The sequence below is a fragment of the Orbicella franksi genome, chromosome 10, assembly GCF_964199315.1.
Source record: "Orbicella franksi chromosome 10, jaOrbFran1.1, whole genome shotgun sequence".
In the NCBI taxonomy this organism is placed as follows: Eukaryota; Metazoa; Cnidaria; class Anthozoa; order Scleractinia; family Merulinidae; genus Orbicella; species Orbicella franksi.
Window position 1 is genome coordinate 4,456,781 of NC_138154.1, and position 27,503 is coordinate 4,484,283.

The 27,503-nt window shown below is 38.1% G+C and overlaps 1 protein-coding gene and 3 pseudogenes across 2 annotated transcripts; all 4 read right to left on the minus strand.

The window, feature by feature from the left end:
* LOC145500999 (uncharacterized) overlaps positions 1-2,230 on the minus strand; it is a 2,773-nt pseudogene extending 543 nt beyond the window's left edge.
* A 7,925-nt stretch (positions 2,231-10,155) lies between these two features.
* On the minus strand, positions 10,156-12,672 carry LOC145501040 (uncharacterized). The gene has a single exon (XM_081480601.1). It carries the CDS (start codon positions 11,387-11,389, stop codon positions 10,301-10,303), a length of 1,089 nt encoding a protein of 362 aa, XP_081336727.1. The 5' UTR covers positions 11,390-12,672; the 3' UTR covers positions 10,156-10,300.
* LOC145501457 (uncharacterized) lies at positions 12,666-15,157 on the minus strand (annotated as a pseudogene).
* LOC145501192 (uncharacterized) lies at positions 14,466-18,607 on the minus strand (annotated as a pseudogene). The gene is made up of 3 exons (XR_014051207.1): positions 16,715-18,607; positions 16,157-16,288; positions 14,466-15,809 (listed from the first exon to the last, which is right to left on the minus strand). The product of XR_014051207.1 is annotated as an uncharacterized LOC145501192 (transcript).
* Between the last annotated feature and the right edge of the window lie 8,896 nt (positions 18,608-27,503).

Here is a 27,503-nt window from a genome sequence, read left to right on the forward strand (position 1 = left end):
TCAACGAATGATTCGTTGAATCAGGAAGAAGGAAGGCAAGACTTGTAATGAGAAATGTAAGAATTTGGCATTGGCTGATGTTCCAGCAAATAAAATGCTCTTACATAGTTAGCCCTCATAACCTACCACCATTTACCTTTATCAGATGCAGCATTAGATCTGTTTGTCAGGTCCAAGTCATTTTTTATCCCTGAGTGCTTTGCCTCTTTTGCCTGTAGTGATATAATGCCATAACCTACTTTATAATTTTCATGCAAATTAGCTGCATGATATGGTATGGCATATCCTACTGACCAAACTGTAACATTTACATCCATTTCAAAAAATAATACATACAGGTTAAAATATAAAGTGCAAAATTCCTTAAGCTGACCAAGGTCAACAGCACAAATTTCAATTTTGTTGAATAAAGCACCAGCATTTCTAAGAAACTGGGCAATTTTGCCCAAGACTAATCTTTTTAGTTTCTGTGCTGGGGACTCCTCTACAATTTTGAGGCTATCAATGAGCCTGTAAGAGAAGTTTGCCAAGGCAATGGCCTGATCTCCTATTAACCGTACTGGGAGCTTGTTATGCCTCTGGGCCTCATCACTATAGTGTTCCTTAACTACAGAAGCTAAATATCCCAACCCACAACCAAGCTCACTGGAATTATCTTTTGGAAACTTGATATTGCATTACCTAGACCACTTACAAACTTTGTGTTAGAATCATTCACAATATCAACTTTAGTGGATCTCTCTCCTGCTCCATCATCATGAGAAACAAAAACCCTCGGCTTCTCAGGGACAGTACCCTGATGAGTACTCTGTCCTACAGCTGAGGCAGTCAGGATATCAATAAACTCTGTAAATGTACCTCTCTGTACTGCCTCTCTGTAAATGATGTTTAATAAATGCTGCCATGCATAAATTTCACAGTGGACAGGCTCTGGCCACTGTCGGTCTGCAAAAATACCAATCTGGGGTGGACCTAACTGCCGTATCCCACTTTCTGCCATAAACTTTAGTTTTCTGGCATGGCGATTCTTCTCAGACAAATTAGACAGCAATGAATTCATGAAATTGTCAACCTTGTTAACATGAGATTTCCTGATTTCTAGAGTAAATGGCTGAAATAAATCTTCTTCCCTCAACCCAATTGTAGCACCCATGGTACACATGTTTCCTTTGCTAACATCAGCATAAGGAGAAGGATAAGTAGCAACTTGATTTAATTCATTATTAGCCCAGCTCTGCCAGCTCATATCAGCACTTGGCTGAAACTCTAAAGTACATTACCTGTCACAAACATTAAAAACATTACCCTCTAACATTTCCATTTCATCAGTATGTTGCTTCTTTCATGCATCTCATGTTTTTCCCCCAAACTGACACAGTGTAAAATATATTGGAAATTCCTACTTCTTACCCTATCCCCAAAGTTCCAGCATGTCAGACTTCCTATTGACATAGTTAGTTGGCTGGACTCAGGAGCCCCATCATCAGAAAATTGAAATATAAAATGATTTGTGTTCTCATTGAACCAAGTGAGTTTACGTGACAAATGAGGAAGTCTCAAGTGCAAATCAATTACCATAAATACCAACCCAGTTATTGTTCTAGAAACACCCGGTGCATTGGGGATTTGATTGACATGGCCAATGTCAAGACTCTTCACAAAATTTTCCACCCACTTATCAGAAATAGTTATACATGGGACTCTTAAGTCCAGACCTAAACATTTCATGTTGCGAGGCACCCAGAGTTCAGAATTGGGATCAAAAACTGAGGACTGAGTTTTACAGACAAGGGCATACTTTCTTCTAGACAAAAAGTTTTGGTACTTCATAAGCACAGCTTGCTTCAAAGCCTCTTCTGAATTTTGATAGTGCTTCATTGTCTTGTCAAACAAGCCTTGGATATATTTTCCCCATTTGAGCCCTGAAATCAGCTTATCCATGGTTTGATTGTCAGCAGTAGATGACACATAATCCCAAGCCCCATGGAGTGATCCTTCTTTTCCCCCATGTATAAATTCTAAGACATTTTTGGTTTCATGTCTTCTTCTATATCTAGTACTAGAATTGACATTTGTAACCATCTCATAAGTAGTAGTAGTATTTTGTCTCCTACTGACAGAAAACCCTTTCTGCTCAAGTAAAGATTTAAATTTTTTGTATTGCTCATTTAATTCCTTGACTTTCTCCTCTTGCTTTTGAACTTGGAGTGTCTTTTCTTCTACACTTCTTTCAAGCCTTTCAAGTTCCCCTTCAGCCACATCCTTTTGAGCTACTGAGCTTTGCACTTGTTTGTCTGTGAAAACAAAGTCAAATATTCCGAAGTTATTTGCAAGATGAAATAAATTATTAAATTGATATAAATATCAGTCCTGATTTTAATATATTAAAAAGGAGAAACTTAAGGCCTTTTAAAACACTCTGTGATATTTACCAACTTCATCCAGACGAGCCTTTTGGTGTGAAGTTCTTCTATTTTCCTGTTTTCTTCATTTAATTGACCCTTCCTTTTCAAAGCTACATGCAAAGTTGAACTTTTACAAAACTCATGAAAAACTCTCTTTGAATCACAGCATCCACGGTGAGCATTGGGCTTGCTGCACTTTTTGCTTTTTCCACACGACTGCTTTTGACTACAACAAGAAAGAAATTCGTTTTTATTCATGAGTCTTTCTGAAATCAAAGATGGCCTCCAAGTAAAGACAGGTATTCTGTCAAAGCCGTGCTCAAAACTATTTTCTTTACCTCTCTTTCTCTTCAACGCCTGAGAGATTGTGTTCCATATCGAAAATCACCAGTAAAAGGTCCTTTTATTGCTGTGCTGTATGAAAGGTCGATGCCAGTGATGAATCCAATATGGCGGCCAACAAGAAGCTTCGAGTACCCAATAAACTCTGGGTTTAAGACGAACAAATTTATAGCTTTCTGCTCCCAAAGCAAGAATAAATAAAGACAAAAGACATCGATAAAGCTTTTTTATTTCATATTAGGGAGGTTACAAAAAGGAAATATAAAGAAATTCGCAAATTCACAAATGTCATAATCCATCTCTAGCAGAAACATATGCGATTGGAACTATTAAAAATCGGTAGTTGGTAGGTTGGGCTATTATATGATGGCTAAATATAATCATATTGGCTGTCGTTACCAACAACGAGCAGCTATTGAAAGCAACATTATTTTGAGCACAAACAAACGACACCCTCGGAGGGCCGCTTGGTCACGTGACCAAAAGGACGCTATGGGAGGAAAATGCCTAGCAACAAGCCACCGTGTAGTCTGCCATGTTATGGGTTCCAACAGAAGAACTCTTCAAATTCATACAATTAACTTGTTTTAATTGGTGTCTCTGATTATTGCAGGCAACAGTTGGGAGGCCTGTAAGTGTTTTGTTTCCACAACAATTTAAGTGTGTATCATAATTTTTAGATTTCAACAAATGCAACCAAAAAAATACTTTACGTTGAGCCTGGTTAACATATTTCACTCAATATGTTTAATTATCAGCTTGGAATGCAGTAGAACCATGAAGGAAAAAGAGAGCTCCATTTCAGGGATACGGAATTGGTGGTAAAAGAATAAGGCAAAAGAATGCAAAATAACGATTATATTATAGCTATTTTTACAGTCTAAGATGGAGTTTGTCACAATGAAATGCCAGTATCCGGCTTTGCTGTCACCGTATGATTTGTAAACAACACCAGTTACACCTGTGTGCATACTAATTGGCACTTGGAAAATTTCATAATTATGTTTTTTAGTCTATACTGCTTTTCACTAACATTTGTTTGTTGTACTTTATAGGAATTCCATGTTACGAAAATGTGTTTTAATTGCCGAAAACCAACTCGCAGCTGCCAAGGGCAAAATCCCAAAAATGGTGATTCTAATTCTTAACAGAATCACACAAATTTTGAGCAATAAAGATTTTCATATAGTACTTTAAATAGTCCTGATGGGGGAATATCACCTCTGAGGAGGTCTTTTGGGGGAAAAGGGAGAAAAAACAATTTTTTTACTGGAATCTGCAGTAGGCATCTGAAATTGCATCACAAGAACAAAATTTCAAAAATTAAATGCAATTTCTTGAGAAGCGTATCAGTGTTGGGAAAAATCTCTTCCATGGAGGTGGTGGGGAAATATGGAGCTACGCATTGTAACTTTGGCAAGGCTTCTTGCTGAGCGAGGATTTAGTCATATGGTAGAAATCCTGTAGTGCAATGCCAACGCGTTGGTTTTTCGAAGCCTGCACATTATTGCAAAAGCAAGTGTGACACAATTTGCAGCTGTTCCTTTAATTTTAACATCACTTTCTTGAATGCCACACGCGCCAAGCACGAGATAATAAACCACGGGACAGACAATTTGCACTACTGCATGGGAACACCTAGTGATTTTGTTTGGATTGTTACATACCAACATGTTGTCGTAGGTACTCTGACATTTCATTAGAAGCATTTTTGTTTACAGTATTTAGAACCTCTGGACACAATTCTGAATGATTTGTTATAGTGTTAGCTGCGGCATGCCAGTTTTTGTCACATATTTGCCTTACCAAAAATTTAGTCGTCTCGTCACGGGGAATTCTTATGAGGACATTTTATAAACAACTTTGACTTCAAGGCCGCCTAGGGGAAGATTATCTTTATTTTCCCTCTCAGATGTTTGAAGCCTCTCCTGCCCAAATTCCAAAGTTTTCCAAGAAGACTTTTCGTTGTTTGTTTTTGCTACAGGCGATAACACTCAAACTGATTTGCAGATCTGGTGTTTCCAGCAAACACTTCTTTACTGGAGTTGCCTTTGTAGGAGTTGACTTGCTAATTTTACCTTGTATCGATTCCTGGACGAATGAATACAGTGATCCAAGATTTCAAATCTTGCAAGAACAAGGATTACTAATGCAACTTGAATACTTCTCACATTTTAACTTTCTGGCAGATTTGTGCTAAAACTTCATCCTTGCAGTCCTTCCTTTTAGACGGATTGAGTAGAAATATAGCTTGATTATAAATTACCAAATTTAATTATAATTCATCGAGATTTCTCCTTTCCCACCGTGTGCTCTTTGTTTCAGACATATTTTGACAAGTTAAAGTTTATTTAACGTACGTTACGGAAGGCCAAAGATTTTATTGCTTAATTTATGACAGCCGATGACAGCACGAAATCTCAGTGTGCGCACTCTGACATGAAAGGCCAAGTGGGCAGTTTTCAAAATCCAGGGGTTTGTCTATAAGCATTTCCTTCCTTCCTTCCTTCCCCTCCCCCTCCCCCTCTTTTACTCGCTCCATTTTTTGTGCTGTAAGTCTTTGCTCCCGAACCCCACAGAAACGCTTGCTACACAGGCTAGTCATTCACAAGAAGACCATTTTATGATTGACAGGGACATCGCATTCACGAAACCAGGTAAGCAAATGGTTTTTAACATATTGTAATATGGATACCATTTATTTTTGTTGTTCTTTTTGTTATTCTCTAATTCTCCAACAGAGTATAGCCCATTATGCAGTCAAAGCGAGAGCATATATTTGATTATTTTTGTTCGTACAGATATGTGTTTCCTTGGGTAAATGTTACCTGGTGCAGTTGACCCACTGGGGCATTTACTTGCCTGTGGTTAATTTTAATTTTTATAATAATGTAAAAAAAGACTTTGAAAAAACAATCACCAAGAATCAAACCATTAATCTGCTGTAATATATATCTACCACTGGCTAAAAGAATATTAGCAAAATGATGTTTTCTGAAGATAAAAATTAAACAGCCAGAAAGTACATGTACATGTAATTTATCTGTTGCTTTTAATTCTTATTATCAATTTTTTTTATAAATCAATTATTTTTATGTTGCTGTATTATAGATTAATTTAGCAGCAAAACTGTTTTTTTCAAGGATTGTCAATTTGTCAACGTGACTTTCACCATGTACAAGCGGAGAACAAGTTTTCTTCCTGGCTGGTTGGTATTAATGTCTGGCCACCAAATTACCTCAATTCATGGGTTGCTCTTCCCTTGCCATTGCTCACCACCAACAATGCTCTGCATGTTGGTTGCTAACTCTGTTGGTCAGTGAGCCCTGATGCATTTGCTTTTCCATAGGGGATAGCTGACATACCAGAGAGTTGGACTGCATTGGAGCCTTCACTTCCTCCTCGTCCCTAAAATTGAAGATTGCTTTAACCTTCTCCAGAGCAAAGCACTTCCACGATCGCATGCACATCTTCTTTTCTAAAGAGGTGGTCTCCAATGGGAGTGTTCATCTATTCCGTTCACAAATGCACTTTTCAAACGTTCTATAGCAAATACCACATTTCTACAGATATGCCTTAGTTTACTAGTAAGCAAAGATCACCATTGCATTACATTTGCCATCCATAGCAATGATAAATGCCACATTTGCTCCATATTTGTCATTTGGAGAAAGTGCAGTACAAAGTTTTAAATTTTTGTTGATTTTCCTTATGGACCAAATATGCATGCAATTTTGATTATTTACACTTTGTTTACATATACTGTAAACAAACAATTAATGTTTCTCTTTGACATGGATTTGCTTCTGTCTTAACCAGACGTGCAAAGAAAAGCAAACATGATCCAACATTCAGTTTTGAACATGTTTGCACTGAATGCTAACAGCAGGCAGACTTTTAGCTTTAAACAAGTTTGCAAGGCATACGAAATGTAATCAAATGTTTGGTTTTGAACATGTTTGCTCTAAATGGTAACTGTTGGTAAACTTAGCTTCAGACAAGTTTTCCAAGCATAGCAAATGTGATCAAATACTCAGTTTTAAACATGTCTGCACTTAATGGTAACTGTAGGTACACTTTCAGCTACAAACAAGTTTGCCAGGCTTAGCAAATGCAATCAAATGTTCAGTTTCGAACGTGTTTGCACTGAATGGTAACAGCAGGCAAACTTTTAAAATTAAACAAGTTTGCAAGAAACAGCAAATTCAATATCAAAATTTAAACTCATTAACATGTGGTGCAGTGTGGGTGAATGGCTAGGGGCAAATCACTGGTTACAAGATTATTAAGTATTATGCAACACTATGGCATATTCATTGAGTATTTTTTAACAAGAATTATGAATTAAAATTTTTAACAAATTACAATTAAGTAGCACAAAATTGTGTCCACCCTTACTGCCCCTTCGTCCATTTAGCCGTCCTTGACTCAACTGTCCATTTGTGGTCCAAACAAGTACTAAAAACAAGCCATCCATGCAATTACTATTTAAATGACTCTGAAGAAGTCCACATTTACTTGACATACATTCTTAATCAGCTGAGCTATCAGCTGAGCTATCTTGCTAACCTACACAAAGGTTTGATTCAAACCATCCTTTCACATCTTCTATGATATCTCTTTAAGAGGAAAGATCTATATCACTCAATGTTAAGTTCCCATACTTTGCTGGATAATTAACTAAGACATAATTCTTGTGAATTAAAGTTTGAGCAAGCAACTTGGAAACCACTGGCTTAGGCTTTCCTCGCACACTTGAAACTTTGAGAAATTGGCAAGCAGGTAAAATCTGGTTGTGCAGTTTCACATCACAAATTTTCTTTTCCCCAAATTCCACCATGAGGATACCCACTGAAATGGTAATACAGAAAAAGACTATCAAAGTAAGTGGAGTACATGTATGCACCAGTCAGTGCCTAAAACAGTTTATTTTGAAAAGGATTTAGAGGAGTTTTTTGTGTGCACAAAACATGAGAAGACAGCAATCAAGGGAACATTAAGAACAATGTCATTCTCTGGAAAACTTAGTTTTTTGTCATGGAATAAAAAAGTAAAATTTACAATCAACTGGCCCTTACTGTCTGTTTCTCCCTCTTCAGACATGTTATCACTGTTGTCACAACTTGAACCACTAGAACTTGCAACACTGTCATTAAGTGCTTTCTTTTGGCGAGGTTCAAGGTCACTACTACATTCACCTGAACTTGATCTCCGTTTGCTCTAAACAATTAGAAAAGGGGTCAGTTACAATGTGTTAAAACATTTATGCCTATAAAATTTTGGCACAGAATCCACACAAATCCCCCAGAAGACCTTTGACAATTTTAAACAAATTATTAACTTCAGTCAATTCATAAATGTAAAAGTTACAAAAGCCACCTGTTTTTGGTTTTTCAGTTACCTTTAATAAATAGAATCAGTTTCAGCAGGCTGACTGGTTTTAGATAAACTAATTATTTTAATAAATGCTGCTTTATAAAATGAGAGACACCTCCATTACTGTCTCCTTCATTTTCCTCCACAGCAATAAGGTTTCATCAAAGGAGAGGCTTTAAGACTTCTCAGAACGAACTCTTCTAAGAAAATATTTGAAGAGAAAATCAAAACCTTCAAGTCACACCTTATTGAGAGAGGTTACCCAGAGAATCTTATTCAAGCAACCCTCTCTGAAGTGAACTTTGAAGAGAGGAAACTAGCCCTCCAACCAAAACAGAGAGAAAACAAACGAATCTTGCCTTTTGTCACACAATATCAACCATCAGTGCCAAACCTAAAACAAATCCTAATGAAAAAATGGCATTTAATAGAACAACCATTACTGAGCGAAATCTACAAGGATCCGCCCCTCGTTTCATACAAAAGAGGGCGTTCGCTCAAAGATATACTTGTGAGAGCCAAACTATAAAAGGCTAAAACACGCGCTTGAGAGTCGTGCAGGCCTGTCAACCCCATTTTACGCACATGAGTGAGGTGAAATAATCGCATTTCATTGACTTTTCACCAGAAAAGGAATTTTTTTGGAAAAATTAGGATCCCAGGGTGTTGGTCTCCTACACAGCTGTTTTTTGGGATGTCACGCAAGGCTTGCATGACATCACGAAAAACGGCTGCGTGGTAGACTACATACTACAATGGTGTCGGCGGGAGTGAAAACCCTAGCATAAAATTAGCCAAACCCAATCCCACTACAATTTTCAATAAGCTATTTCCAAAATCTGTACTATTTTTTTGACATGTGATCTGATATTTGTCATGATTTTCCTCACTGCCATACCCTAAGTCCAAAAGCTTTATTTTTGAAATTATTGTGTGTAATCTATTGCGTCTGTTTAAAAATAAATTAGCGTGTCGTTGTTTGTTTATATAATTTCTTCCTTTTTCCCGTTTTCTCATTTTTTCATTCAAGTCCACAAAGTTTATCTTGGATTTTTATACCCAAGTGTTGGAAGACAAACTGGGTACCACCTCTGTATAATTTTGAGAATAATCTTGAATATTCGTATAAAACGATGGGTCTCGATGGTTGAATAGCACATTTCAGTTTGGAACGCAACATGCCAACTGAGGCTAATTTCACTCCCTATTGGACTACTAAATTTCTAGGGTGCACTTCTTTAAGAAAATCCAAGATTGAATTTTTAATCCGAAAACGGATTATACGTTTCTTTACTAAACAGATGAATCCAAGATCACCTGGATCAGGGTGTATCAAAGGAACCGAAGAATCCTTGCCCAGAGTGGATTCTTCGGTTCCTTTGACGCACCATGATCCAAGAGATCTTGGATTGATCTGTTTAGTGAAGAAACGCAAAATCTGTTTTCGGATTCTTTCGGATTTAAGATTCCAATCTTGGAGTTTCTTAAAGAAACGTACCCCTAGTTTGAATTTCCCAAGAACGAAACAATGAAAACCCAAGTGGTTTGGATACATCAGTACTCTTGAAATCCCATAAAGACCCTTGAGTGTTAGCTACGTGAGCACAGAGCAACCGTTTTCTATTATAAAAAAAAAATTTAAAAAAAACAGTGCTTTGTAAAGCTGAATTATAGGGAGTTGGAGTAACAAAACATAACATAACAATGACGAGAGCTTTTACAATGCCATATATTTTTTCATTTCCATGGCCATTTAACTGTTATAACAATGACAAAAACCTAAGACCTTTTTGGCTAAATGGGAAACTACCCTAGGAAGCAACACAGGGATGATTCAATTCTCTTGGTAGCAAATTTTTACAGCTCTTACACCTGTGACAGGTGTACAATTTCTACCATTAGTCACTAGCTTCAGTGGTACAATAGTATTTTACAACAGTTCACAAAGTTTTCCAAAAAAAAATTATGCTATACTCTGTAAAGTACTTCTACATACAGATTTACATTTTCCTGTCTGAAAATTTAACCCCTGTATGGGTATGCTTCAGTTCAATTTTATGTCAGGGATACAACAGGTATCCATACTTGTTTGCATGAATTCTTGTGAAAAACCTTTTTATGGGGTCTCACTACAATAGTATCCAGATTTTCTTTTGCTCATAAGTAGCAAACTGTGGTCAGAGAGCAAATAGAGAGACCCATGCCATAATTTTGCTTAGTGTTTGATCAACCCAAGCTGAAAATGCTTTTGCCTGATTGCCCTGATAAGCGTCAATTCGGGCAACCAATGCTCCATTACGACCGTAAATATGAGAGTCAATGAAAATTATACTCCCACTACCGTCCACAATGATCATCATTGTCTTTTCATTAGCTGTTAACAAATGGCATGACTCTTTCTGCTGAAGAATCAAGTCTATACCCGCATAAAACTGATATAGTAGATTTACACCAAACACATTGTACTCATGCAAAATTCCACAAATGTGGCAATGATCACCAGCTGCATCAATGGCATCATCCACAGCAACATTAATCCCCTCACCTCCAAACAACTCATCATGGATATCATTTCCAGTCCTGATTGCTTCTGTTACTGCCCCCTCCCATTGTTGTGTGAGGGGTTGTCCAACAGGGGGTGTAGGTAAACTGGAGTGGTAGTAAATGTGGCCAAAGAAAAGAGCAATGAAAGTGCATGCATTGCTACCATTTCTGCCATCAATGGTTGACTGACTGACATTTCCTGGAAACAACCACTCATTGATGCCACATCCAACATTTGTTCCAGTCACAGGTGTCATCAAAGTTGTTGGGACAGGTGCTGATGAAGAGTTGGGTCCTACAGGTGATGATGTTGTGGGGGCAGGCATGGATGATGGTGCAGGTACAGATGCAGGTGCAAGTACAGGTGCAGTGGGTACTGCTGCTGTTGGTACTGGGGTAGATGCTGATGGTGGATATGAAGATAGAGCAGTTGCAGAACCAGAGGGGTATGTCTGTCTGGATGCTGAAGGAGAAGCTGATAGATTGGCATTTCCAGCTGGTGGTGCTCTTTGAAGGTTTTGGATGTCTGCAGCCATACCCTCCATTTCTCGTTTCCTCTTTTGGTGGTATGTGCTCCACCAGCTCTTAATCTGCGCTTCCTTGAGTGGCTCCAGGCCTCTCTCCCTCGTGGCTGAAATGCACTCCACAGGGTCTGCCCTTATCCCATAGTTCGCCTGCCAGTTATAAAATTCTATCATGACCTCCTGCTGAAGTGAAAACATGCGAGTGCACTAACCATGGGGTACAAAGGAAGTACAAAAATCTTGTGTGCTCTGTGCTTTTAAAATTTTGAAAGTTAGAGGGCATAACACTGTATAAAAAGAGTCAGACATTCTGGGGACATCACCTTTATCAGTCTTTTCGGCTTCAAATGGGCCATTCTTGATGGTTTTCTTTACAGCACTAAGCACTCTAACTTACCAATGCAATGTTATTTTATACCCGACAGAATATCAATGAGGGGAGCAGGAGTGAACACTTTTTACTTCTGCTAAGTCATGGTCAGATATTTAATCATGTTTTGCTTTCTAAAGAAAACAATTCCACATAAACAACAACATATTGCATGTACTCCTTGTACAGTGCAATATACAAGGCTGCTTATTTGGGTGCTTACTTGAGATAGAGAAAAGGGGAGGATGGGCTTATTTCAAACATTAGCCAGTATGATAGCTGCTTATAAAGAGCTGTACTATCAAGAGTTGAAATCAAACAAATAAACATACCCCAATCAGTTCTCCCAACTGACTTCCTGTATTCAAGTTGTTACCCACTCTAACCCATCAAACAATCTTATGACTAATGTGGGCAACGTGGGTATCCAGCTTTGATTTCCCCTCACCGGCCTCAAAGTTGTTGTATTCGACAAGGGTCAACTGGAATGCTTTGCTGACTTCTGCCAAATAGAGGATAAATCCAGTATTGTGGTAGTGTGGACCATTGTCTGAAACAACAAAAGATTTTACCATGTTATAAGGTACTCGCCCTTTATAATTTTAAAATGTTTGCTTTGCAATTTCCTGAATTTTGAGACACACGAGTGGACACTGTATGTGAATAAGAGTACTTGACTGCAAAAAATGTTGAAAAGTACACTGAAAGATGATATTCTGTACAATAAACATTGAAAAATCATAGCTGTTGATAGCTTAAAATAATGGAAACAGGCATACAATACTTCATTAATCTAATGCCCTTTTAAAAAAATTACATGTAAATTTACCATAGGGCAAATAATTCCTAAGGAGCTTTTAGCCACTGAATTTTGGTTAACCCTTTTTAATAAGCCTAAAAGAAAAAAAACATGATAGCATTTCACCCCACAATCAATCATCAATCATGACAAAATGAAATGACAACTAAACTGCAAGATAATTTGATACGTCACAAGTTTGCCCAAATAGAACGATACAAAAACATATGGATACTAGAAAGGAGATTTTGTCTGATAATCCCTAGAGATATTCTATTCCAAATTGTGTGAATCCTTGAAACTATGGCTCAAAATTACTATAATAAGGAATAATTAATCAGTAATATGTTTAACAATTTATATTAAGGCTTTTTCCATGTAATGTTCAAAGAAATACAAACTAAGCCTTTTTACACTACAGTTGTTTTCGATTTCTAACAGTATTATTATAACTAAGTTGACTGCTTACCAGAAAATAAGTACACTCGAAAGCCAGGGAACTCCTTTTCCATCCAGTGGAAGCCAACATCCATAGCACTCTGGCTGAACCAAGCATCCTGTTTGGTGTCCTCGCTCCAGAGGTCGATTACCTCTTCTTCTCTCTGTTTCACTCACTTCGGCAATGGCAAGGAAGCCATGTAGGGAAATTCCACGCTTCCCATACCAGTCTCTCTGGATTTCTCTTGTTCTGACACCCAACTCCAATTTCATTTTGTAATCCACGATTACCACAGCCTCGCCTGGTTGCAAGTTATCCAGAATGTACTTATAGTAATCGCATCGGTGTCGTGTGCGTAGTAGATGTGCCACATATTGGGTATGAACCTTCATGAGTTCATCAAGTTCCTTTGTCAGGTTTTCTCGTTCACTGGCTCTCGGGACACTGGACAGCAGTGTGTGTAGTTGCTTGCAAACATCGTAGAGCACACATGCATCGAGGCAAAACCTGTCATGTGGCTGCGAACAAGAGGCAAATGCATTGTTCATGCAGAGTTCTAAGCATGGGGAATGCCTCTGCACTTGATGGGCAAATTGGGTCTTCATAAAGTACTGGTACTGTAAAACTTTGCCCTTAAAATCATTCACAGAAACAGTCGTTGCTCTTTCTACACAAGTAAGGAAAGACATAAACTTCTCAAAATTTGAGTAACCAAACTCATCACATAGGTTGCACAACCCTGCCAGCATTGTGTTGTAGCGAAAGTTGGATGGAAGGTGGGTGTAAATGTAGGTGCGTTTTACACCACTGGGATATTCAAGCAAGCACTGGTTAACAAGTTCCTTAATGCTGTCCTTCCAGTACCTTACTGGTGTTTCCTGGCCGTCAATCATAACACTTTGCAGGAAGAAGGCCTTGAAACACTTTCTCTATTGAAAAATTCAGATAGTTCCATCAGTATGTCAGGACTGACACACTGTCTCCTAAACTTGAATTTTGCTGGAGGGGTTCCACCACGACCAAACAAAATGCAGTGGACCTTAACAGTTGCTATCGTCTTTGACGAACAGTTAAACAAATCCTGCAACACACTGTATGTAATTGAAGCTACAACAATCACAGACAAATTGAGAAGTGTCGGCTTTGGAGAGAAGTATTTTACGGAGAATGCGACCACAGAAGGCGATGAAAGTTCTGATTAATGCTCGTTTATTTCTGCACAACGTATGTTGATTCTCATAAACTGAAAATAATGATTATATAACTAAATAAACTAATGTGAACGTACAAAGGCAAAAACTACACTAACTATAACCGAAAAATAAGGTATAAATAAAGAAACTAAAACGATTTTAAAGGTTAAACTTGCATGCTGAATTCATATTTGGAGGCGGAACCCGCTAGTTACATAACAACAATACTACAAGAAAAACACGAAAAACAACAGAAAAATCTAACAAAATATGCAAGGTATAAATGCTGAACAATAATTTCTAACAGCTAGGGACTAATACACTTGAAATAAATGCGCGAAATCCTAGCATTTGCCACGCTGGAATGCTCCTAGCCTAAGCACGTGGTCCCTCAAGAAACTTACTAAAAGCTTAATAATCGATGAAAAGCGAACCAAATGGAATATAACTAAAATAAAGAAAACAATAAAACACTTACATATCTTTTCCGCGCAGTAATGCCTCTAGCTGGCTTATAAAGGTCCTTAAAATTCGACGATGATTCCTACAACAACATAACACCAATGATCCTCTAACAGAAGTGCGACAACTAAGCAAGAACGTGACATGTCCCAAGAGTCATAGCGCGGCGAAATAGATAAATGAAAGAAAACCAAAAGAAACACTGTCACGCAATCCTGATGCAATAAAAAAAATATTTGAAAACCATTTAGTGGATAAAGTCAAGAAATTGTGACGTTATAGGAGATTAATGAAGATGACACTTCTCTAATTTTTAAGTCTGTGCGTTTTCCCAACCCTCAGATATTCCTCGAAATAATTTGCACAAATTTACAGAGCCCAGTATGGTGGTGTACCTCCACATTACACCAACATTGCAGCTGGAAAATAGTGTAAGCTTACTTTGGCTATCTAGGCGACTGGTTATCTGTACTGAACAAACAAGCATTTACATAAGCACTTTTCCTGACACTTTAACTTCTGAATGGGCTAAAAATCACAAGATAAGTTTATGTTTTTCGACAAATGCGTTCGCAGCTCTATGTCACGCACCGCCATAACTCTGAAATTCAAAATGTCTCGCTTGCTTGAGAAACGCAAAAAAACAACAACTAATGAAAGTAGTCTGAAACGTTCATAGGCTGATATAAAGACCTTGACTCATTTCATGCCCTAAAGGCCTGCAAATGAGTAATAAGCTAATAATCGATGCCAAGAAATGCAGTCAAAGGCACAATAACTTGAGCACATCGATTCGATTCAATTTCACATGACTTCAAATGCAGAACATTTGGCTCAATTGCAATATAGCTAGTGCTTCTCAGTATAACGACTGCCTGGGTACACGCAGCAAAGCATCTAGTTTATAATAGAGTGGTTTTCATTCGAGTGTCAAGGTAATCACACAACTGCCTTTTTATCAAAATATTTATTTTCTTCAGTTTGGTCTTTTCTTATTCTTTCCATTATATAGTTCCATTTGCTTGTTTTATTCAAAAAATAAATATAAAATGTGGGAAAATCCATAATTTTTATATATCTTTGTCTCCAAATGTTTATGGTAATTTTTTTTTGTCATATCATTTCTTATTTTTAGCTATTGTTTCTACATGTTTTGTAAAAAAAAGCAGCTACTATTGTTGTTGACTTGGAAAATTACATCCAATGTGAAGAATGGTATCTTTAATTAAAAATTATAATAAATAATAATGATCATAACAATCAAGAAATATTTAAGAGGCACTCTTTCATCTTCATCTTCTACCTTACACCAGCCATCTCGCATTAGCAACGTCAGCAATGTTGATCCTGTAAACCTAAATAAAAAAATGCAATTGTGTACAGTTTTATCCAGCACAGTGTTAGTCTCTGTACCATTTTTTTTTTTGTGGGAAAGGGGTTTCTGTATATTTGGGGTCTAGAATCATTTTCTTCATGCCTTTTACATTGGGTTTACTTCCCTTCATTAGTTGAATTTTCTTTGGCAAATATCTCAACAATGTTGCAAAATTTGTCATCCTGACCTCCAATTAGCACATTATTCAAGGAGAATATTAGGGAGGCAGTGAAAACAACAACAAATGGATGATGAATTTCATTTTCTCTTTCAAACGACTGGTATGAAGAAACACTGACTAGGAAGTGAAGAACAGTCTCAACTTACCCTTGCATGATTTGGATCAGGATTATCGATCAGATCTCCTGGTATAATGTGTTGTATAACCCTCTTCAAGGTTGTAGGGTAAACAAAGGTTGCCTTTCCCACATGGGCACCAAGTGTCTGCCTGCTCCCAAACTAAATAAGAAAGAAAAACATGACAATCTTAATTTTGAAATAGAACACCTAACTCACACCTCATCTGAAATCAGAAGTCACAGTAATGGATTATCGATTATTTACATCTAGTAGATCATATGCATAACGTGGAAAATCATTGTACTGAAGTATTCAGAGATAACTGTTGGACTTCAATTCGGTGAGATGGTTATACAAATGGGAATTCCAAAGAAATGAATAAAACATATCAAAATACTTAACACTACGTTTCTCAAAATTAAAAATTGGAATATGTCCAAATCTTGCAAATAATCTGTCATTATTCACTGCCTTCCCAATCCATGTGCAACAAAACCTTTCATCCATAAAACTAGAGCTTGAACATAAAGTAGAATTTTCAAACACCAAGCAAACAGCACACAAATGGCAAAATTAGCCACTTACCCAAAGAAGTGACCATAACCTTTTCTAAAGCCTGGCTTGCCCTTCATCAGGAGTTTCGTTGAGTTTCAAAAAAAAATGTCTCGATAGGCTGATGAGGCCTTTGGGGGCATCAAATCTTTGAAAAACAAAAGACATCTAACTTTTGCTACAGCAAAAACAGATACACAACATAAAGTGACATAAACAACTTACCCATTTCTTGTAAATTCGGCTGTGAAAGCCCCAAATGCTGGCTCTTGTGATGCAACTTTGATTGCCGCCATCTTCTTTTGGCAAACAGCACGCCTCTCACAGAAGACCACTGTCTATAATTTTGCATACTCAACTGCTTCCCTGACAACCCGCCCAGATCCTTCCTCGGTTGATGGAACCAACTTCCAGTAAAAACGCAAACTTGCCTAGTAAAAGGATACTACTGGTACTGTATATCGGGATAGAAACATATTTTTTGGGTATTAGGTCACATAATCTATAAATAAAGCTAAGGACATGAAAATTACCCTGGGCAGGTACCTTAAGTGTTGAACACATTCTTCTGGCAAGTATTTTCTATTCTCTTGGCGGAAGGTTAACTGGCGTGTCTGGTACTTCAAGTTTTTAGGAACTGCTTTTGTTGGTGGTTGTAGTCCAATTAGGCTATTGCTCTGAGGTACTAGTAGTACGGAGATGCAAACTCTTTGTTAACTACACTAAGAGCTAAATACTGGGTCCCTTCATTTTTCTCTTCGCCTGTTGGCATCATCAACTGAATTGCTGCTTCCAAGGAAAAACCTGCATAATCTGTAGAGTAGCCTATTAAATTAATTGGTGTTTTACGTATTTTCCCCGATTCGTCATGACAACAACCTCTTCTGAGAGCTGCCCACTGTTCCAGAGGGTGTTTAGCTTTGTAGCCACGATCAAGGTTTGGCCACATGCAATTTATTATCGTTAGCACGGACATTTATGCCATAACAGTGAGGTTATGCACATTTAAACATGGTCGTAATTGTTTTAGTGTGTTGAAAAAATGCTGCAACAAGTTTGATTGTCTCATTAATGAGATGTTACTCATTAAACAATTACAAACATGTTTAACCCATTGATGCCTGAACAAAATTGCCCGCGACCCACCCCTAATTCCCTAGCGTTTTTTTGGAATATTTCAGAGCGAGCGAAAGCACAAAAATAAACCATATGCACAGTAACCACAGACACAAGATCAGGTTTCAAGATATCGTTTATTTAAAGTTGAATAATTGAAGGGTCAAAATATTAAAAAATATTAACAAAAAGAACTCAACCTGATGTGTAAAACTGATAAGTGAACAAGAAATTATATTATTTCTTTTTCCGTGCGACAAAATGTCCCACAGAAGCTGAGAAAATTGACTTTGTGAAAATGAGTTAATTATTGACTTTGGAGGACAAAAAACGAAACCAAATTCAACAGAATTTCATTCTTGTACTATAATGGCTAACATTTGAGAAAACAACGAAAAAAATAAAAGCGAAGAACTCATACAAAACTCAATCTGAAAACAAGAAATCGAGTAATTTCTTCGCTGCGCGACAAAAATATTACGACACTGCGAAAGAAAGATGAAAGTCGTAAATCAAAAAGACAACAAAAACAAGCGAATTATTTTGAGATCAGTCAAATTTCAACTGTGTTAATCAGTGGCCATTTAGTTCTTCTCTCAGCGGTTCTGTAATAGCTGAATAAGACTCCAAAAAGTATTTCAACGAAGCGAATAAACTAAATAAACAAAGTGCCTGGAGGTCGCTGTAAATTAAATATGCAGAAATCAAGCGTGCAAATTACTGTTCACTTTTAAAACCTAACATTCCTAAATACAAGGAACTAAATGAAAGAAATACGAAAGGAAGTTCAATAACAATAAATTTTCATTCAAGCTGAGGCGAAGAAACCTATTCAAAAGCAAAAAATTGTTCAAAATTTCGCAGCCGTGCTTCACTGCATGAACCGCATGTGTAAATTATTCTTCACGCTAACGCGAAAGGTTGAGTTTTGGCTGACCGCTTTTGCAGTCATTTTAACGCCTGTGGCTTTACAAATCATTTCAAAAGTTGAATTCAACTTCAAAGTAATAATGTACATTACCATTTTTGTTTCTTAAGTCCGAAAAGCTGCTTTCAATCTGCGATCTGTCGTCAAAACTTACTTGAAAGCACTCCGATCTTCATGTTTTCGCAGCGGTTGTAGGAAGAAAAACTTCTTCACCAGAAAGTTTTGAGGACTCTGTACTCCTTGATCCCCCATTCTGAGGCCACCTATACATTGATTTGCATTTTTCCTTTCTATTTTAAAGCCCAAATCAGTAATTTATCCGTGTCAGGAATGAAAACAAGACCTTGGAAGTTCTTAGATTTGGCCCACAACGTGCCACGATTACCTGCACTTTTTGAGCGCGCGATTTCAAGAAGAAAAACCGTCTTTCTACGACCCCTTAAGTCCTCTAAAAATATGCTCAGAAAGCCCATTCTGATTGGTTTATTTGTCCTTAAGAACAATAGAACAATAGGAGAACCAAAAAGTCTTCAGCGAGGGTAGGAAAGGCAATTGTCCCCACGTGCTTTTTTTCGGGCGGTTACGGGCGGCACAGGGAAATGGAGGAGTTTTTCACACGGGCGGTTACGGGCGGCAGAGGCGTCAATGGGTTAAATGTACAATCAGACTCAGTTCGCGCTAAGGTCTTTGTCTAACTTATGCAAATTAGTAACTCTGAACTCTTAGTTACTCTTGAAATCGCATATTTAATTAGTTTCCCTTGACAATGGCACCAAGATGTCACCGAAACGTTGGATTTCTCTATCGTTAGTTTTTTACCTCTGATATCCTTCATGAAATCGACAGAATGGTTATTGTTGGCTCTCTGAAGCTTGGACACCAAATTTTGGATGACCAGCATCTGCATAGGACTGTGTTCCGATATACCCATCCTAGGGAAATGAACAAGACTAATAACGAACCTCTGATCTTCCCCATTTAGGCATGCAGCATGTAAATTATCCTTCCAATCTTTCAGAGTCGACGTTGTTTTGACCAGCTGCTTCATTTTTTCTTCTGATTGTTTGTGCTTGGAGTCTCGATTTCCAACGCGTCAACAGCCTCACCCCTCTCGGCGTAGCATTTATTAAATCCAGATACCCTGTTGGTTTTGTCGGAAAGGCTGCCTGATTTTCAATGTTAGATAATATCTTTCAGCTTGTGCTGTTGTCGAAAACAGATTTCACAGGTAAATAGATGTTCACCATAGGACAGTGCTTCCTCTTGACAAGGTGGCTCTAGACTTTTAATGCCTCCTCATATGTGCACAACCTTGCTGTGAATCACAACAGCTTTGGAAAATCCTATGAACATGGATCTTGCTTTGGACCAGGCCTCTTGCTTAAGATCCACCGCTTCCACAGCATGCTTTCCTTTCCACTCTTTGTAATTTCAACATTCAGCATGATCGGGATAATATTTGTGACATCTTTAGCCATTCATGAAAAAGTTTCTTCAAAGTCGTTCTGTGTATTTGTAAGACAGTGGCAGATTCTTCAATGACCTCAGAGTCCCAGAGGTAGTAACACCTCACCTTCTCTTTTTGAGAGCTTTGAAGCTGGGCCCCTGAGGTTGTTAGCAGTTTAAAGACTTTGATGGCTGCACCAAATAGTCATCCGAAGTCTTTCTCTTTTTGAAAACTTCCTTGTTGGTCAAGGGCTTTGTGATTGGTTCTTCGTCCATTTTCCAGAACTGACAAACTTCGAAGTGGCACTTGGATGCACTGTGTTCTTGTACTTGCACCAGACCAGAAAATTCCAGCTCTGCAGTGCCTCTTAAGATTGCTTCAGTGGTTGCTTTCCTTGATTACGTGACTGAATGTGGTTGATTATTTCAAATTTCCCACCATAAGTATGGGATACAGACCGCACATGTAAAATTTCCCTTAATCACATGAGAGAACTATGGAAAATTATCACCTTTAACCGATAGACCAGGAATCTCACCAGCAAGGCTTCCAGCCTTTGTAGGAGAAAAGGTCCCCATTAGAAAAGCTCTAGTGCAATAATCTTTGTAGGTTGACACTTTAGCTGACAGGGAAGATGGGATGACATTAAGTGATCCATGCATTTGTGGAACCTCTTGAAGAGACGGTCTTCTTCAGATTCCTTTAAGGATTCACTGCATCTTGCACTAGTTGGTAGACTTCCAGTTTCTTCCTTTGTGTCATCAACATTTTCATCCCCTGTTATTTCGATCTCCAATAGATCTGTTCCAACATAAGTAAGACAATCATGCATGTTGTCCCCATCTGAAATGTCTTCATCTTCAGAAAGAACTTGTCTTCTCTTGGAAGGATGTCTTAGTGGGTCTCATCTGATGAAACAGAACTATAAGCCTCATCCAATATCCCTGCAACTGCTATATCTTCAACTGCTGTTGAATCCTGTGGCAAGGCATAGTTTAAACTTCGACACTAACCATCTCACTGCTTGACTCAACTGTCTCCAATGTACTTGGTTTTCAAAGGACCTTTGTCCCAGCTTTTGGTACATTGAACTTTTTCCGTCTTTTTTAGGGCTTTGACTTGTAAAAACAGAGGTTTCCCAAAGACAGGAGTGCGAAAAAAGTTGGCATTTTGTTGTCATTTGTCTGATACTCAGTCTGAAAGTTGGACCAAATGTCGCCCTTGGCAATTTTGTTTTTTCCTCTCCCTCGCAGTAGCATTTGTCCATCCACGTCTGAACCACCATCACATCCAGTGTTCTCAGCTCATTTTTTGCGATAACCTACATTTAAATGCATTACCAAGAAAAGAAAAACAGGATTGTCTGTCCACAGTATTGTCCAGGTTCATGTAAGAGAAGCTTCCCCAAAGGTCCTACTTTAGGATTGTGTTGCCATTTTTTTCTGCTGGTATTTAATTTTCAGCTATCTGGGGTTCTACATCTCCCATCTAAGAGAACAATTACATTAGTACATAAAAGAGAAGCCTTGTGGCACACTAATGTTGTTGATAGAGTACAGAGCTAATGGTTATTGCTTTGCTCTAAAAACTCTTAATGAAAACAAAATGGGCGTCGTCAATCAAGTAAAATTGGTGTCCTCTTTGGGATGGTTCATTTGAATGTGATGTATATATATCTTGTCCTTATTGCTGGCCAATTACTTTTGCACATGTTTATAGTGTGTCAGTGATCGTGTAAGAATTAGTGTGCAAACTAGCAACTTACCTTAAATATCTGCTTGCTGTTGATATTTTTCCATCTCCTCTGAAACCAAAAATAAAGAAAAGCTTTGACGTAATATTCCTACACATGACATCAATCCACAGCCTAGTGTCAACTTATAGATGAATGTCTACGACTTCTGTTGTAGGCATAATATTAACTTAATAATAATAACAATAACAATAATAATAATAATTGATATAGTGCTAATTCTATTAAATATTCAAAAGCACTTCACAAGATAAAAAATTCGACATATATCTTGACTTGGAAAGTTCTTTAAAAAGGTTTCATGGTCGAAGCTTGATTATCCGGACTCGTCAGGACCTCGGTAAATAGTTGGTAAATAGTCGAGAGTCCAGATAATCGAAAACGTTAATATTAATTAGATAGAAATGTAACCAAAAGATATACAGCAAAGAAAACATCATTTTAATTGTGAAATCTACACAGCCTGTATGTATTTACAATTAAAAACTTTCAGTTCAGGTATTTACTAAGGTCTAAAATGTTCAAGCATGTTTGTTTGCTTCAAAGACTTGTGGCTTGATCGCATTGCGAAGTCCATCATTTGTCTTACTGCATTAACTGCACAGGGTCAATATCGTTCTGTGATTCCATCCACGACAAGCATTTTCTCTAAACATTGTGCTGCCTCTTTAGTTGATACTAGTTTCTCATCCTTGCCCTCATCTTCCTCATCGCTACGTACACTTGCACTTTCTGTCGAGTCTCCGACAATGGTGGCTAAAATCTCTTCATCAGACATTTGCGGTGAAGTCAGGAGCTCGTTTTGCAGATTAAGCCAGTCTTCCACATCGCGAGCATTAGGCATTTCCTCATTGTCAAGTTGCTGTACATGTTCCAACATTTTGACCATGGACTCGCTGTTGTCCAAATGAATTCTCAGTTTATCGTAAGCCTTGCAAGTAGATTCCAGGCTTCTTAGTACCAAGCATCCAAAAGCATATGAAGCGCATCTTTCACAGTATGAAGCTTTACAATGTTCTCTTGTATCAACTCTTCATCGCTTGCAGGACTCCTTGATCCGTTGGCTGAATCAGGGAGGTCTTGTTCAGAGGAAGAAACAGGCAGGTTACAGAACCATCACGGCTGCTGAGCTCATCTGGATGAGCAGAACAATTGTCTATTAACACCAGAGCTTTTGGAGAATGGATGTTTTGTGAGCGTTGGTGACTTTTTACAGCTGGCGCAAAGTCTTTCTTAAACCACTCAGCAAAGATCTCCGCATTCATCCAGGCATTTCTTTGGGACTTGTAGATCACGGGAAGCGCATCCATGTTAACATGCTTAAAGCATCTCGGCTTCGCAGATTTCCCAATAAGAACGGGTTTTAGTTTGTGAGTTCCAGTAGCATTTGTACAGCTCAGCACAGTTAAGCAATCCTTTGCTTTTTTGAATCCTGGAGCAGATTTTTCACAAAGGGAAACAAAATTTCTTTGCGGTAGATACTTCCACAAAAGTCCAGTCTCATCAGCATTGTAGATTTGTTCGCAGATCAGATTCTTTTCCTCGATCACTTTGTGCATTTTCTGTAGAAATTGTTCAATAGTTTCTTCTACAGCTGAAAGTTTCTCGTCCTGAATGCTGAGATTCCTGATGCCATGCCGTGTTTTAAACTTTTCTAGTTAACCAGTTGATGCTTTGAATTCGTGATCGGCCGTCTCTGTGTTTAACTGCGTAGAGAAATGTTTCTCTTTCTGTCGAAGAAGCGGACCTGAAATCGGTGTCCCAGTAGATCTTTACGGAATAAACCAGATGTACAGGGCTTTATCCAACTGCTCATCACTGGCCAGCTTCAGGGACTTTTGTTTTAATCCTTCGCTTGTCTCGATGCTGTCAGTAAATTTTAGGATCTTGTCTTTGTTCTTCTGTATGTCAGAGATCTGCTGCTTGCTGATGCCAAATTCTCAAGCTAAATTTGTTCCTTTCTCTCCTTTATCCATATGTGAAATAATTATCTGCTTGTCTTTAATCGATAGAATGGCTTGCTTTCGCTTCGTAGACATGTTTTTGATCTGTGTTTACGATCGATTGCTGGTGTGTTTACATAACCCACACGGAAGGAACTAATCAAGCATGAAATTCCCTTGGTAACAAAACAATTGAGCCATTCAGATGTCAGCTGAACGCATCAGAATATTCCTTTGTCTCATTGCACTTGTGAATTTTGAAAAGTGCACAGGATAATATGCTGTTTCAACAGTCTTTTGAAAGGATTATTGGGCTTTTTGTGACTTTGAGTTTTCAAGATCACAACTAATTAATATGCGTGAAAAAATTGGGACCAGAGAAAAAAGTCTGGATAATCGAATAGTCCGGATAATCAAGGTCCGGATAATCGAGGTTCGACTGTAGTCAGTTTTACAGTATTTTTTCCTTCCTTTTTAATCAACAAGGATAATTCTGACTTGTCTACAAAGCCCTCACTAGGCTTTGGCTGGCCAGTGTCTGTCATTTTTGTTTTCAAATGGATCTACGAAACAAACAGATATCAGGTACCTTTGTCAGTATTAACATTTTTAAATCTTTAATACTGTAATTAATTTTAGACTCCTTTCCCATTTTGTTTATTCATTTTAATTGACGTATTGACGTATTTTTATCTTTTTTATTCCTTTTGTAACTGAAAAGCCCCTTTGGGGAGTTGCAAATAAAGTATGTATGTATGTATGCATTTCGTTGGCGAAATAGCAAATCCCCACGAAAGATTCATTACAGCAGGGATTCGCAGCAAAAGCCATCGTCAGCTGTTTGTTACTGAGGCAATCACTGTAAATGACTCATGAGAGAACCTGCAAAGATTCACAGCAAAAGCAATCATCAGTTGTTTGTTACAGTGAGGCGATCACCAGAAAAGACTCACAACAGAAGCAACAAGGATTCACAGCAAACTCAATTGTCATTTGTTCATCAGGCGATCACCGCAAAAGCCTCATGAAGAAGCCACAAGGATTTGTAGCAAATGCTATCATCAGTTATTTGTTACAGTGAGGCAATCACCACAGGTGTATTTTGGTGAGCGATCAAGCGCATTTTGATCAAGTGAGTGCCATCTTGGATTCAAACTGGGAAGAGGCTTGCACAGAGATGAAAAGGTGTCCTAGGGAGTGGTTGTTAGGCTGAAAGAGGAGTAACAGGGGAGGGGGAGGGGAAGGAAAAATACGCCTGGCATAGGTCACTGTTAAAGAAATGCTGTTTGTCCACGAATGGAGTTTGTGACTAGTGCAGTGTGGAGCTTTACGATTGATGCCTGCCAATAAACAATAAATCAATATATTTTTTTTTCCACTAGTGAGTCCAGGAAGAGAATTATGGCAGCCGAAGAGAATTTTGATTCTGCTCTTGAGAAAACTCTCCAGTGTTTATCTCATCTTGGAATGTCGTGAATGTCTTCTGCAAAGAATTTAAGTTTTTCACATAACACTGAAATTCTTTATAGCAGAAGGCTTTTCCAAGAAACATATTTTGTGCAGTTATTTTTTTCAAGAATTTATATTCTTCTGAAAAGAAAAATATTTCTTGAAAATTAATGTGGCAGAGCCACCTTGTTCTTCCCATGATTGTGGCCATTACTGCAAAAAATAGGTCTTAAACTGTCAGTTAATACCTATATGTGAATATGTAAAATGAAGGGAAAAAATATTCTTTTTTCAAGAAATATGCTCTTGGGAGCCAACATTATGTAAATTTCTTTTTCAAGAATTCTGAATTAAGAAATAGAAAACATGTACCGTGTTTCTATCGAGTTATAGAAATACGAGTGGAAGTTTGGGAGAATGAGAAATGCTGTGGGAACAGGAGCTGTAGGCCAGTGTTTCTACAGCTTTTTCAAGTTATCCCAAAGTTTCACGAGTGTTTCTATAGCTTAATAGAAACATGAAGGACATGTTTTCTATTCCTTTTAGAAAACACCGCAAGGAAAAAAAGGAAACAGCTTGTTTACTTTGATCATCAAAATGTAAATTCTCTTTGCTTGCGCCATCATTACATCAACAGCTCCTGCTAGTTCTGTGTTTCTATTGAGTTATAACCAGTCAGTGTGTGTATTTTCTGAGAGCTGTTTTCTAATGGTAATTGCATTATTCTTGTTAATCCTGTTAAAAGAGTTTTGCAGGAAAATACCATGACAGTTTGGAGCCACTCCAAATGAGAACTCTTTCTGTTTCACAAAAAATACACTGAAATGTATCTTTTTAAATCCAGAATGAAAATTAATAGAACAGGTTTTTGAGAGCTAGGTCTCGGCATCATTCTATTGTAAGAGAAAACATTAAGGTTTCCATTTGATTTGTTTTCCTATGAACAGTAAATTCCATCTCATATGATATTTAAGGCTGTAACTGTTCATGTGGTGGAGTTATAAGTTTTTAAATTGGTCAACATGACATGGCTAGCTAAGGGGTAGAGACAGCAAAAATAACATATTTGTCTTCAACAACAACAACAACAATAACAACAGTTTAAAACTCTAGTGGAGACCTGCCATTGACTTGGTAACGATATGCTGGTACTTCTCTGGTGCAGCATTTACACCAAAATTCAAATGCTTGTAGCAGAATATACCATCATGGCTGGCAAAAGCAGTGATATCCCTTGACTATGGATCCAACTCGATTTGGTGAAAACCCCACCTTTAATCTAACTTGGAGAAAACACCACTCCCATTAAGGCTTTCAAGGACTTCATCTATGGTTGGTATGGGCAGTCTTTTCCAAATAATGGCTTTGTTGGCTCTCCGCATATCGACACATAACCTTATGTCCCCTAATGGTTTAGGAGTGACAACCACTGGGCTTACCCACAGCGTAGGCCCCTTGACTTTCTCAATTATATCCTTTTCAAGGAGTTCCTTAACCTTGGCAGTTACTTTGTCCTTTATGTAAAAAGGTACTCGTCGCATTTTCTGAATGACGAGTTACACTGGGATCAATGTGTAGCCTTCAACTGATAATCTTTAAGCTTTCCAATTCCCTGGAACACACTAGGGTATTTTGCTTTGAGTTCTCCCACAGAGGTATCATCAACAGTGTTATAGTCTGTTGTCCCGAGAGTTCCTGTGGGATCCACACGAAGGATTCCAAGATCTGTGGCAGTTGAATATCCCAGCAAACAACGCCCGGATTCAACAAAAATGAAATTTGCCACAACCTTTGCTTTTGGTACAGAAACTTCTGACTGAAACCGGCCATCAACTCCAAGCTCTCAACCCCCATAAGCATACAATCTCTTCATGCAAGGTTTTAATTCAATCTTGAGCCCCTGATACTTTAGTTCCTGGAGTGTATCTTTACTGATAAGGTTACTTGCAGAACCTGAATCAATTAACATGTCTCTGCTGATTCCACCAATTGTCACTGAGATCACTGGCTCAGCAGAATTTAACATAGTACACGTCTGTTTTTCTATAGTCAAAGCGTATTTGTCATCCTCACCTGATTGGCTACAATGATCCTCAACTTGATTGGCCTGTCTCCCCTTACCATGGCGCTGCTGTCTGCCTCCCCATTATTGGGTGGTGCCTTGTTTTCCAGACTTCAAGTTCCTT